This window comes from Siphateles boraxobius, unplaced genomic scaffold (genome assembly GCF_051911475.1).
Source record: "Siphateles boraxobius isolate OS27281-9 unplaced genomic scaffold, OSU_SipBor_1 49, whole genome shotgun sequence".
Lineage (NCBI taxonomy): Eukaryota > Metazoa > Chordata > Actinopteri > Cypriniformes > Leuciscidae > Siphateles > Siphateles boraxobius.
The window spans coordinates 3,507,482-3,520,912 of record NW_027509130.1 but is presented as its reverse complement, the minus strand read 5'-3'; the positions used below and the strand labels follow the sequence as shown (position 1 = coordinate 3,520,912).

Sequence of the window (13,431 nt, the reverse complement as noted above, 5' to 3'; positions counted from 1 at the left end):
TGCTTGTTAGAGGGATGTCTCTATGTGATGATCCATAAAACAGCGATATTGATTGATTAGATATTGATTCACGAGTTTCGAATATTCGATTAGTTGATTTAATTATAGAATATCGAAATTGTTGTGCGATTATTGTCTAAAAAAATCCCCATGTTTTTGGTGCTGATGCGATGGTGTCACGTAACCAGAGGGTTATGTAACGCACCAAAAAGCTGTCACAAAGAACCGGCAAAAGTAATGATTATGAATGTCAAATATACCAAGGAGACATTTTAATTGTTTATTAATAAACTAGTGTTTTCTGTGTCAATGTCGGTTGACGATTCGAAATTCACTTTAAAGAAAGGCTTTCTACAAAACAAAACTTATTTTAAGTGGTCAAAATCATGTCTGACCCACTCCATATGTCTCCCGATATATTGCGCATCTTATGATTTTATCTGAGTCATTCACGGTTCACTTTTCATAAAATCAACATTGATGAAATGAATATATAACATTATTATTTATTATTTTCATATAAATATGAAACTAAATGCGTTTTCTTTAATGAGTACAATGCGTATATTAGCCTACAGTACGAACAGGTTTTACCGGTGAGCATTTGGGGGAGAGGTGCGATTTTCGAATAATAATCTAATAATTCCCAGCGATTATCGAATATTATTTTTGCTTGAAATGTCCATCCCTAATATTGATGTCATGTGATTTTGAACTGTACGTGTGTGTGTTGCGCAGGGCGTTTGCTAAGAGACAGCAGCAGCTGACGGCCATGAGAGTGATCCAGAGGAACTGCGCAGCCTACCTGAAGCTCAGGAACTGGCAGTGGTGGAGACTCTTCACCAAGGTTAACACACACGCACACACACAGATGTTCAGATGTGCCTGATGTGTGTTCTGTACTGATGCCCTGTGTGTGTTTCAGGTGAAGCCGCTGCTGCAGGTGAGCCGACAGGAAGAGGAGATGCAGGCCAAAGACGACGAGCTGCACAAGGTTCGGGAGAAGCAGCAGTTCGCTGAGCAGCAGCTGCAGGAGCTCGAGGTCAAGCAGAAGCAGGTGTGAAGCGCATTAACAGTCTATTCTAAGGGGTTTTCTTTTTTATTACATTTATTTTATAGACTAACTGAATGAATCAGCAATTTTTTTCTTTAATGATTCAATAACTTACTCATAACTTGTTGTATTACTGAATGAATCAGCATTTGAACAAATCTCTTGAATAAATGATTCAATGACTCACTCATAACGTTTGATTACGAAATGAATCAGTATTTTGAACAGATCTCGTGAATTAATGATTCAATAACTTACTCATAACATGTTTTATTACTGAATGAATCAGCATTTGAACAAATCTCTTAAATAAATGATTCAATGACTCACTCATAACGTTTAATTACTGAATGAATCAGTATTTTGAACAGATCTCGTAAATCCATGATTCAATGACTCACTCATAACTTGTTTTATTACTGAATGAATCAGAATTTGAACAAATCTTTTGAATGGATGATTCAATGACTCACTCATAACGTTTCATGACTGAATGAATCAGCATTTTGAACAGATCTCCTGAATTAATGATTCAATGACTAACTCAAATACGTCTCTTGTTTCATTACAGAGTGAATTGGCGGTTTTGAACAAATCTCTTGAATTAATGATTCAATAACTCACTCATCAATACTTCACTTTTTTCGTTACATTTCGCAATTTTTTCATCAATGAATCATGCATCTCTAGTATATAGTTACTGAATGTGGTATAATGATGTGTCGGTTCCAGTGGTAATATGAGCGCTGTGCCTGTGTCTCCAGCTGAGTGCGGAGAAGATGGCGCTGCAGGAGCAGCTGCAGGCGGAGATGGATCTGTGTGCCGAGGCCGACGAGATGAGGAACCGCCTGGTGGCCAAGAAGCAGGAGCTGGAGGAGATCCTACACGACCTGGAGGCTCGCGTGGAGGAAGAGGAGGAGCGAGCCAATCACCTGCAGACGGAGAAGAAGAAGATGCAGCAGAACATCGCGGTAAAGACCCCTTTTCAGTTCCTGAACATGGTGACGGCGGAACGATTCCTCTGGCCGCTTCACTAACGTTCATTAGCAAGTTTTTTTAGCTTGTTTTTTAACAATGACTGGAGAAAATCCGATTTTATCTTAATGTGTAAGGTCACTCACTGTCCTTATTATAACTGACAGAACCAGATTGGCCCGACCCGGGAAGATCTGACAGGATTAACGTTACCTCGGTTGAGTGGCCTGACATCTACACCTACCTGATAGAGAAACCGAGCATAAAGAGAAACTTAGGGCGTATAAATCTTTAGATGCCTATAATTCTATTTGCTGAATGGTCACGTACAAGACTTGTGTGATACGACCCAAAAGTTCTACCTAGCCAGCGCCAAGGCCAGAAGACGACCATGTGAAGAGTGACATTACAGTGCAATTTGAAAGCTGTGAATATTTTCGAGAAATAAAAATTCCAGATAGAGCAAATTATGGAAGCTTGTTTCCACCACAGAATGAAAAATAAAAAAGGTAATTGCGACTTTTTATCTCACAATTTTGACTTTATTTCTCACAATTGCGAGTTTACATCTCGCAATTCTGACTTTATTTCTCAGAATTGCGTGAAATAAAGTTGCAATTGCGTGTTATAAAGTCAGGATTGTGAGATATAAAGTCAAAATTGAGAGAGGTAAACAAGCAATTGTGAGAAAAAAAGTCAGAATTGTGAGATAAAAAGTCGCAATTATTATCATTTAGTTATTTATTTAGTGGCGGAAACAAGCTTCCATAGCAAATACATTTTTTAACTTTATGCATTTGATTATTTTTTCTTACCAGCTTCTTCAAAAAGTCACCAATAATTACAATTGTTTAGAAAACATTAATACGATAAAAAGTTTAATTGGAGCCTGTACTCCGTCGATTTTGACTCCCAAAAACAACAAAATTAAGTTTTTAAGATCCTCATGTAGCTGAATCTGTGCTGGTTTGTATTGGCTGCCTGCAGTTGTCCCTTGTTATGCCTTCAGCTAATGCCGTGACGTCGGCTCAAACAGGGTCTATTCGTTCAGGTCATATGACGTCACTGTAGCTATGCGCCGCCATCTTGACGACCGACATCTCAGTAATGCCTGCAATATGTTGTGCAGTTTGCTGCAATAACAGCCGAAAGAGGAACCCCGAACTGGTATTTTATTCTATACAAAAAGAAAAGGATAGAAGAAATGTCGTATTGTATGAATGTCTCATATTGTATCATGTCTCATCTTTCTGTACGCACACACCCGATCCGAAGCGTGCAGCCATTGACCCCTATACAGCGCGCGAGTAATGAATTGAGCTCTGCTTCGTGTCTGAATGGACAAATACACACAACATTATGTTTAAATGTCGTTTGGAGGGTATTCACATAAAATATCTCGGTTGTGTCTTAAACGGAGTTGTCATCCAGTCTCTTTGGACGAGGAAAACAAAACATGCAAATGGAAATTATCGCGGCCGGAAAATTATCGAGCTAATTTTTTTTATTGTGCGATTAATTGATTTATTGACTATCGCGACAGGCCTAATCCAGATTAATGACAGCTAGCCGTGAGCCGTGGCTAACAGCTGGCAAGCTATCAGCTGTTAGCCACTTAGCTAGCTAACAACTCGCTACCTAGTCAGAGCAAACTACCACCAAAATCATACATTTGAATTTTTTTTATAATACCAACATTTCCCATGATTAACTATAAATCCTTGGTGGCGAGGTGCCGCACTTTTACGTCTTTTACTCATCCAGCAACAGCATATTGATACGCGTCTGTACTCTTTGAAAGCCTTCAAGCGATCCCCACTATATGGGGAGGGGTTATGTACAAGATAAATATATATATATATCATGGAAGGCAAATTGGAGCAAATAAGGATCGGAGCCTAAAATTAAAATTGTATCCATGTATCTCTGTCTTTCTCTCTCATTCAAATGGGCAGTTTGGGCGGCCATACCGGGCGAGATCAGTCGTCAATATGGCGGCATTCCATTTCTAGTGACGTAGGTGGCATCTATGAATAGAGCGTTGTACTCTTAGGAACGGGCTCAGGTGTGTGTCTGCGATTGGCTGAGTGATGAATGTGTGTGTTTTGGTCCGACAGGATCTGGAGCAACAGCTGGACGAGGAGGAAGCAGCCCGACAGAAGCTGCAGCTGGAGAAGGTCACGATGGAGGCCAAGCTCAAGAAAACTGAGGATGAGGTGATGATCCTGGACGACCAGAACAACAAGCTGTCCAAGGTCTGTCTCCACACACATACACGCTGGTTTAGATGTTGTGTTCAAACGCTGGTGGTTTTCCTCACTGTTGTGTGTGTGTGTGCTGCTCCTGCAGGAGAAGAAGCTTCTGGAGGAGCGAGTCTCTGAGTTCACCACTAACCTGGCCGAGGAGGAGGAGAAGTCCAAGAGCTTGCAGAAGCTGAAGAACAAGCACGAGGCCATGATCACAGACCTGGAGGGTGAGTGCAGAAACTCAGATCAGAAACGCAGATCGAAAACTGTTATGCTTTATCCTGCTGTGAATGATCAGGGCAATCAAATCAGCATTTACCATTTATTGTACTTTTTACATTTATTCATTGATCCAAAGTGAGTTACAAATGAGAAATACAACAAAATATAGTATAATGCAAATAATTCAAAATGCATAAGTCAAGTAAAATATAGCATAATGCACATCATTCATTATGTATGTCAAGAAGAATATAGCATAATGTGTATAATTCATAATGTATAGTTGATCATATGTTAGTTTATAGTGTGCATTAGTTACACATAGATGCTATGAACAGTTAGTAAGTTACACATAGATGCTATGTTACACATAGATGCTATGAAGAAAATCAAGCACTGACTAATTGATACAGGATAAGTTGTGCTGAGTTAACTGTATGGGCTCTGTGTGTGTGTGTTAGACCGTCTGCGTCGCGAGGAGAAGCAGCGTCAGGAGCTGGAGAAGAACCGCAGGAAGCTGGAGGGCGACTCCACTGAGCTGACGGATCAGATCGCAGAACTACAGGCCCAGATCGCTGAACTCAGAGCGCAGCTCGCCAAGAAGGAGGAGGAGCTTCAGGAGGCGCTGGCCAGGTGTGTGTCTGTGTTTGTGTCAGCTGACCTGCAGGAGCCAATCACGATCAGGAACCGCTGCATTCCTGGGGTGTGTTTCCCGAAAGCAACTACAGTCGCAAGTTCTGTCGTTACCAGCATTGTTCGACGAGTCGTGTTTCCCGAAAACATAGTTCTAACACACATTCGCAAACAGCATCGCAAAGTTGTGTGTTTGAAACGACAGATCTTGAAGCTGTGGTTAGAAGCAGAGTTTCTTGTTTGCATGACATGTGGACTCAATAAACCCTTATCTTGAGCAAAATAAGCATTCAGTACAGTCTTTTATTTAGAATACATGTAAATGTCATTTACGTCTTTTAGTTTGTCAAGAGATTTAAAGCGGGTTTTTTTTAAGAGTGCACATGTGCGAACACGCTCTAGTACGCAAGAACGAGTCTATGATTGAATCTGGAAATAAAGCAAAATAGTCCTCAGATGGCATGTCTGTAATTTATAGCAAAACATCTAGCATTGATTCAATCTCAAACAGATTCTTTAAAAGTAGTTATTACTCCACCACCTCCGTGACATCATTAACCAACATGGTTGAACAACTAATTTACGACAGTACGGTTTCGAGAAACAGTCGTTACTAGCTAGTTGATTTCTTCAACGATGCATCGTACTGCGGTAGTGAAGCAGCGAGTTACAGCGTTGTACGGGAAACACACCCCTGATCTCTGAGTCAAGCATGCCGCCAAAGCGTCTCGATCGCCCCCGGTGGCAGGTCCCAGTATAGCTCATAAACCCACAGGCTCGATTGCCCCCCCGTTGGCTGGTCCCAGTACAGCTCATAAACACAGAAACTCGATCACCCCCCCGGTGCCATGTCCCAGTATAGCTCATAAACCCAGAGGCTCGATCACCCCCCCGGTGCCATGTCCCAGTACAGCTCATAAACCCAGAGACTCGATCACCCCCCCGGTGCCATGTCCCAGTGTAGCTCATAAACCCAGAGGCTCGATCGCCCTCCTGGTGGCTGTTCCCAGTATAGCTCATAAACCCAGAGGCTCGATCACCCCCTGGTGGCTGGTCCCAGTACAGCTCATAAACCCAGAGGCTCGATCGCCCCCTGGTGGCTGGTCCCAGTGTAGCTCATAAACCCAGAGGCTCGATCGCCCCCCGGTGGCTGGTCCCAGTGTAGCTCATAAACCCAGAGGCTCGATCGCCCCCCGGTGGCTGGTCCCATTATAGCTCATAAACCCAGAGGCTCGATCGCCTCCCGGTGGCTGGTCCCAGTACAGCTCATAAACCCAGAGGCTCGATCGCCCCCCGGTGGCTGGTCCCAGTATAGCTCATAAACCCAGAGGCTCGATCGCCCCCCGGTGGCTGGTCCCAGTGTAGCTCATAAACCCAGAACCTCGATCGCCCCCCGGTGGCTGGTCCAAGTACAGCTCATAAACCCAGAACCTCGATCGCCCCCCGGTGGCTGGTCCAAGTACAGCTCATAAACCCAGAGGCTCGATCGCCCCCCCGTGGCTGGTCCAAGTACAGCTCATAAACCCCGAGGCTCGATCGCCCCCCGGTGGCTGGTCCCAGTACAGCTCATAAACCCAGAGGCTCGATTCCCCCCCGGTGGCTGGTTCCAGTACAGCTCATAAACCCAGAGGCTCGATCGCCCCCCGGTGGCTGGTCCCAGTACAGCTCAGAAACCCAGAGGCTCGATCGCCCCCCTGGTGGCTGGTCTCAGTATACCTCATAAACCCAGACACTCAATTGCCTAAATGAAGGCGACAACAGACTTTTTTTAGGGTCTTTTCGGGAGGAGATTGGAGCTTCAACTTTAATTTCTACATGTCCATAACTGTTTATTTCACACAACACAATGAGTTGCTGTGAAATAAACCTTGTAGTAACCGTGTGTGTATGTGAGGGGCGGAACCTTAATATCCACAAAATAATGTCTACTTCATGTTCACTACTGAAGAATCAGGTCCCAAATCAGCACAATATGTCAGTGCCATATTAGGACTTTGGCGGCTTCACTTTTCACCAATGGAAGAGAGTGAAGTGTCGTCCATCTTTTTTCCCAGTCTTTGATCTGACTGTTACTGACTGTTTCACACCAGGATCGAGGAGGAAGCGGCGCAGAAGAATCTGGCGCAGAAGAAGATCCGCGAGCTGGAGGCTCAGCTGAGTGAACTTCAGGAGGACCTGGAGCTGGAGCGAAATGCTCGAACCAAAGCTGAGAAACACCGGCGGGACCTGGGAGAGGAGCTGGAGGCCCTGAAGACTGAGCTGGAGGACACACTCGACTCCACGGCCGCGCAGCAGGAGCTCAGGTACACACACACACACGCTCTCTCTCATACACACTCCCACACACACACACACACACCTGTGTTCTCACAGAGAAGGTTTCAGCATTTCTCCAGATTTGTAACGAGAAGCAGTCAAAATGATAAGCTTGAATGGTTTTACACGCGTAAGTGAAAAATAAATAAAAATAACATTTCGACATGGTAGCAATTTTAAAAATAACATTTCGTATTTTTACTATTATAGCATATAATAATTACAATATTATTGAAATATTTTATTCTATTAAATATTCTGTTTACTGTACCATTACATTTAGGTCTTTGTTTTTTCATAATTAGTTAAAAAAATTATATAACAAATTATTTAATTCTATTATATTTTATTAGATATTATTTAACAGTACACTTTTGCATTGCAATTCTTAATTTTTTATAATTAGCTAAAATAATAGTGATATGAAAATATCAATTTTATTTTATAAAAAATAATTGTATTATTATTAATACATTTCATCATTTTTGTTTTACCTGGAGTTAAATGGTGATAACATGAAAATATTAATTTTATTTATATTTTAAATTATTATATTTTTTTATTTTATTAGATATTCATTTTTAATTTAACAGTATAATTTCATTGCAATTCTTCATTTTTATTTTAGTAATAGTAATATGGAAATAATAACTTAATTTTATTTTTATTACTATATTTGTATTTTATTAGATGCAGAACTACTTCTTAGTGTAACAGTACAATTGTATTACAATTCTAGATTTTTATAATTAGTTAAAAAATATAATAATAATAAAATTACTATTATTTTATTATTTTAATTATTATTATTTATCTTAAATTAATAACATGAAAATAATAGCTCAATTTGATTATTATTATTGTATTTTTATATTTGATCATATATTCATTATTTATTTAACATTATGATTTCATTCCATTTTTATCATTACAATTAAAATAATATGATAATAAATTAATTTTCTTATTCTTATTTGATTAATGTATTTTTTTTACTTTATTAGATATTAATTTTTTGTATAACAATACAACTGCATTACAGTTCTTAATTTTATAAGTCTATTTAAAATGTTCGAAGTACAGTTCAAATAGTCAATAATAATATGAAAATAATAATTCAAAATAGCTGATTTAAAAACAGTGGAAAAGTAATGTCCATTTTTACAGTAAGTGTAAGGACCATTTGATATTCTCAGTTGTTTCTTGTAAAGTTTTGAACACCCTTAAAAACAAATATTTAAATTGTCATCAGAGTGTGGTTGAATATGGCTAAACACTCGAGCTGACGTTCATCACACGTGTGTGTGTGTGTGTGTGTGTGTGTGTGTGCGTGTGTGTGTGTGTGTTTGGTGCAGGACGAAGCGTGAGACTGAAGTGGCTCATCTGAAGAAGACTCTGGAGGACGAGGCTAAGGTTCACGAGCAGCTTGTGGCTGAGATGCGGCAGAAACACAGTCAGGCCTTCGACGAGCTCAACGAGCAGCTGGAGCAGGTCAAACGGGTGAGACACACACTCACACAGACCCGAGATCAGCCACGCGTGCGGTTCAGTGTCCTCAGTCTCTGTCTCTCTCTCCGGTCTCTGTGGACAGAACAAGGTGTCGGTGGAGAAGACGAAGCAGGCTCTGGAGTCTGAGAGGAACGAGCTGCAGATCGAGCTGCAGGCGCTCATGCAGGGTAAAGGAGAGTCCGAGCACCGCAGGAAGAAAGCAGAGACACAGGTGCAGGAGCTGCAGGTCAAACACGCCGAGAGCGAGAGACACCGGCTCGAACTGGCAGAGAGAGTCAACAAGATGCAGGTGCGCAACAACAACACCACCAATACACTGCAGAATCACTCACACTTTCACATATTCACATCATGCTGGAGTTTTAAACACGTTAGAATATACTAGTGAACAACAGATTTAACTCAACATGAATAAATGCAAAACAAAAAACACTATTACATTATTTATATATTTCAGTGATTTCCAATCTGCCACATAAAAAAAATGCTTTGGTAAATATGAATTGGCATAAAATGTTGAAATTCTGAGAAAATCATGAGATGAAAAGTCAAAATTATAAGATAAATTTTTTTATGTCATAATTTGACTTCACAAATGTAATTGTGAGTTGATATCATTATTATAATTTTGATTTTTATTTCTCATGTCTTAATTTAAATTTCCTGTAGTAAGTTCGTCTTTGAATTTCATAATTTTAATTTAGTATGTCACAATTTCAACTATTTGTCATAATTTTGATGTATGCATCTTGACTGTCATAATTTCAACTTTTTGTCATAATTTTGACTTTGCATATAGTACCACATAAATTTTTATGTCATAACTTCTACTTTGTATGTCATAGTTATGATTTACCGAAGCATGATTTTTGTAGCAAAAATGGGCTTCCATACTTTGGTCACCTGTGAAATATTGTCTGGAAGTACCTTGGATAATCTAAGTTATTATTTCAACAATTTAACGACACATTCGCATGTCCGTGGTCCTCTGATAATGGTCACATGACAAAAAATATTTCACCTTTATTTACTGAGTGTTTTATTTCGACCACTTTTTTTACACTCTATATCTGATGATATTCCATTTGAACTTGTATGTAAGTGGCTATTGTAATATTAATGCTCATGCTCATGCTCCTGTTCAGATGGAGCTGGATAACGTCAACAGTCTCCTGAGTGAAGCCGAAGGGAAGTCCATCAAAGCCACAAAGGACTGGTCCACCGTAGAGTCGCAGCTGCAGGACGTGCAGGTACACACGAGGGAATGACACTGAGGGATCATGCAGATGTGTGGGTGTCGCTCACCTGAGTGTGTGTGTGTCTGCAGGAAGTGCTTCAGGAGGAGACGCGTCAGAAGCTGTCTCTGAACACACGTCTGCGTCAGCTGGAGGACGAGCAGAACAGCCTGAAGGAGCAGCTGGAGGAGGAGGAGGCGGCCAAGAGGAACCTGGAGAAACAGCTCAGCACCTTCCAGGCGCAGGTACACACACACACACACACACACACACACACACACACACACACGGAACTCTAGCGCTCTACACAATTTTATAGTTGGTTTGATGAACTATTTTAGAACAGAACACATCAACAACATTAGCTTTGTTCATTTGAGTCTGTTCTGTTCATAAAGTGGTCTGAATGATTCATTAGTGGTCTGAATCAAATGTTTTTATCCCTCTCCAGTTAACAAATGTGATTATGGAAATTCATTCATAATTCTATAGTGAATATAGAATTTGATTTGTTGTATAGTTTAGCATTTGAGTCTGTTCTGTTCATAAAGTGGTCTGAATGATTCATTAGTGGTCTGAATCAAACGTTTTTATCCCTCTCCAGTGAACAAATATGATTATGGAAATTCATTCATAGTTCTATAGTGAATATAGAATTTGATTTGTTGTATATTTTATAATTTGAGTCGGTTCTGTTCATAAAGTGGTCTGAATGATTCATTAGTGGTCTGAATCAAACGTTTTTATCCCTCTCCAGTGAACAAATATGATTATGGAAATTCATTCATAATTCTATAGTGAATATAGAATTTGATTTGTTGTATAGTTTAGCATTTGAGTCTGTTCTGTTCATAAAGTGGTCTGAATGATTCATTAGTGGTCTGAATCAAACGTTTTTATCCCTCTCCAGTGAACAAATATGATTATGGAAATTCATTCATAGTTCTATAGTGAATATAGAATTTGATTTGTTGTATATTTTAGCATTTGAGTCGGTTCTGTTCATAAAGTGGTCTGAATGATTCATTAGTGGTCTGAATCAAACGTTTTTATCCCTCTCCAGTGAACAAATGTGATTATGGAAATTCATTCATAGTTCTATAGTGAATATAGAATTTGATTTGTTGTATATTTTATAATTTGAGTCGGTTCTGTTCATAAAGTGGTCTGAATGATTCATTAGTGGTCTGAATCAAACGTTTTTATCCCTCTCCAGTGAACAAATGTGATTATGGAAATTCATTCATAGTTCTATAGTGAATATAGAATTTGATTGGTTGTATATTTTAACATTTGAGTTTTCTGTTCATAAAGTGGTCTGAATGATTCATTAGTGGTCTGAATCAAACGTTTTTATCCCTCTCCAGTGAACAAATATGATTATGGAAATTCATTCGTAGTTCTATAGTGAATGTAGAATTTTCACTATAGAATTTGATTTGTTGTAGATTTGTCCATTTGAGTCGGTTCTGTTCATAAAGTGGTCTTGATTTCATTAATTGTCTGATTTTTCGTGAACACAAATGATTGTGGAAATTCGTTCATGAGAATGTGATTGCGAACTGCAACACATTTATTCAGATATATCATTAATAGACATTTTTAATGAAGCTTCATGTCAAGCTTATAGAATAGCTTTATTTTTCATAATTGTGCAATGAAAAAATAGTGTTTAATTAGATAATTTTCTTTATCTTAATGTTATTATGATTATTTTTAATTTCTACTCTTTTCAAGCTGCTAATAAAAACAAAATAGCGTACTGTTAAGTCTACACTGTGTCATGCATGCTATTGTTTTTCAACTTTTTTAATGGTACACTTATAATAGTCAAGTCCTCATTTTAGAAATAAATAGACTAAATTTGTATAAAACTTATCTTATCTTCTGGCTGTTGTCAGATGCATGTGATGCATGAATATGAGTCTCGTTCCACACTGACTCTGAGTGTGTGTGTGCAGCTGGTGGACATGAAGAAGAAGATGGAGCTGGAGTCGGGGTGTCTGGAGAGCGCTGAGGAGGCGAGGAAGCGTGTTCAGCGAGACCTGGAGAGTGTGACGCAGCGCCTGGACGAGAGATGCTCCGCCTACGACAAGCTGGACAAGACCAAGACCCGCTTACAGCAGGAGCTGGACGACATGCTGGTGGACCAGGACCACCTCCGGCAGATCGTCTCCAACCTGGAGAAGAAGCAGAAGAAGTTCGACCAGGTGAGCGTCCAGGAGACATCAGTCCAGCACTGAAACTACTACTAATCTATGTCTTCCTTATTTTAATTCTTCTTTATAGTTGGAATAAAGTCATCTTTAAACAACATGGCCATTTTAATATAGGCCTACGGGTTTTTTCTAGTTGAGCTTTTTTAATATATATATATATATTTTTTCACTTTTATTTATGAATTTTAGTTTTGGTAGTTTCAGTTTTAGGTATGTCATTTTTAAAATATTTTATTATGTATTTTTAATAATAAAAAACAAACAAAAAAAACTAATCTTAAAACGACATGTCTTTTTTATGTATATATTTTATGAATACATTTCCTTGTTAAAAATAGTTTTTGTTGCTTTTAAAAAAAAATATTTCGTTTTAGGGATGTCATTTTTAAAATATTTTATTAGGTATTTTGAGTATTTTTTTATGCTTTTTTAATCTTAATAAAATAATATCTAAAAACAACATGGGCATTTTAAAAATAAATCTAATCATGTTGAGCTTAAGTAATTTTGTTCATTTTTTGTTGTTTTTATTTGCATTTAAATATATATTTTATTTACTTTTTTTAGGATATTACTTAGTTATTTTTCTATGGTATTTTGAGTATTTGGATATTTTTTATACTTTTTTATTTCTTTAAAAATGGAATCTTGAATCTTAAAATGACATGGACACTTAAAAAAAAGAATAATAATTATGTTTTCTTTTGAATGTATATTTGTCTAGTTATGTTGAGCTTTTTAAGTAATTTTTTTGTTGGTTTAGTTTTTAATTTAAAAAAAATGTTTTTAGTTTCAGGAATGCCATTTTTCATAAACTATTTTTTAAATATTTTTGTCAGGTATTGTGAGTAAAAAATACATATTTTTTTAAATTCTTTTAAAAAATCTTAAAATGACAGGGGTTTTTACTACACATTTAAAAAATATTCTTTTTTTTTTTTGTAGTTATACCAATGTTTTTATATATATAAATTAGTTTTAAATTAGTTTTAGGGATGTAATTTTTTTATATTTTATCAGTT

The 13,431-nt window shown here is 38.3% G+C and overlaps 1 protein-coding gene across 3 annotated transcripts in view; it reads left to right on the top strand.

Moving 5' to 3' along the window:
- Positions 1 to 13,431, top strand: part of myh9b (myosin, heavy chain 9b, non-muscle) — a 67,546-nt gene that overhangs the window by 40,558 nt on the left and 13,557 nt on the right. For all 3 annotated transcript variants that reach the window (XM_077202117.1, XM_077202116.1, XM_077202115.1), the window contains 12 exons: positions 739 to 847; positions 926 to 1,057; positions 1,819 to 2,025; positions 4,147 to 4,284; positions 4,379 to 4,502; positions 4,959 to 5,130; positions 7,221 to 7,433; positions 8,802 to 8,946; positions 9,038 to 9,244; positions 10,101 to 10,205; positions 10,283 to 10,435; positions 12,152 to 12,400. In XM_077202117.1, the coding sequence (XP_077058232.1) occupies positions 739 to 847; positions 926 to 1,057; positions 1,819 to 2,025; positions 4,147 to 4,284; positions 4,379 to 4,502; positions 4,959 to 5,130; positions 7,221 to 7,433; positions 8,802 to 8,946; positions 9,038 to 9,244; positions 10,101 to 10,205; positions 10,283 to 10,435; positions 12,152 to 12,400 (1,954 nt within the window). The remainder of the gene's footprint in view (positions 1 to 738; positions 848 to 925; positions 1,058 to 1,818; positions 2,026 to 4,146; positions 4,285 to 4,378; positions 4,503 to 4,958; positions 5,131 to 7,220; positions 7,434 to 8,801; positions 8,947 to 9,037; positions 9,245 to 10,100; positions 10,206 to 10,282; positions 10,436 to 12,151; positions 12,401 to 13,431) is intronic.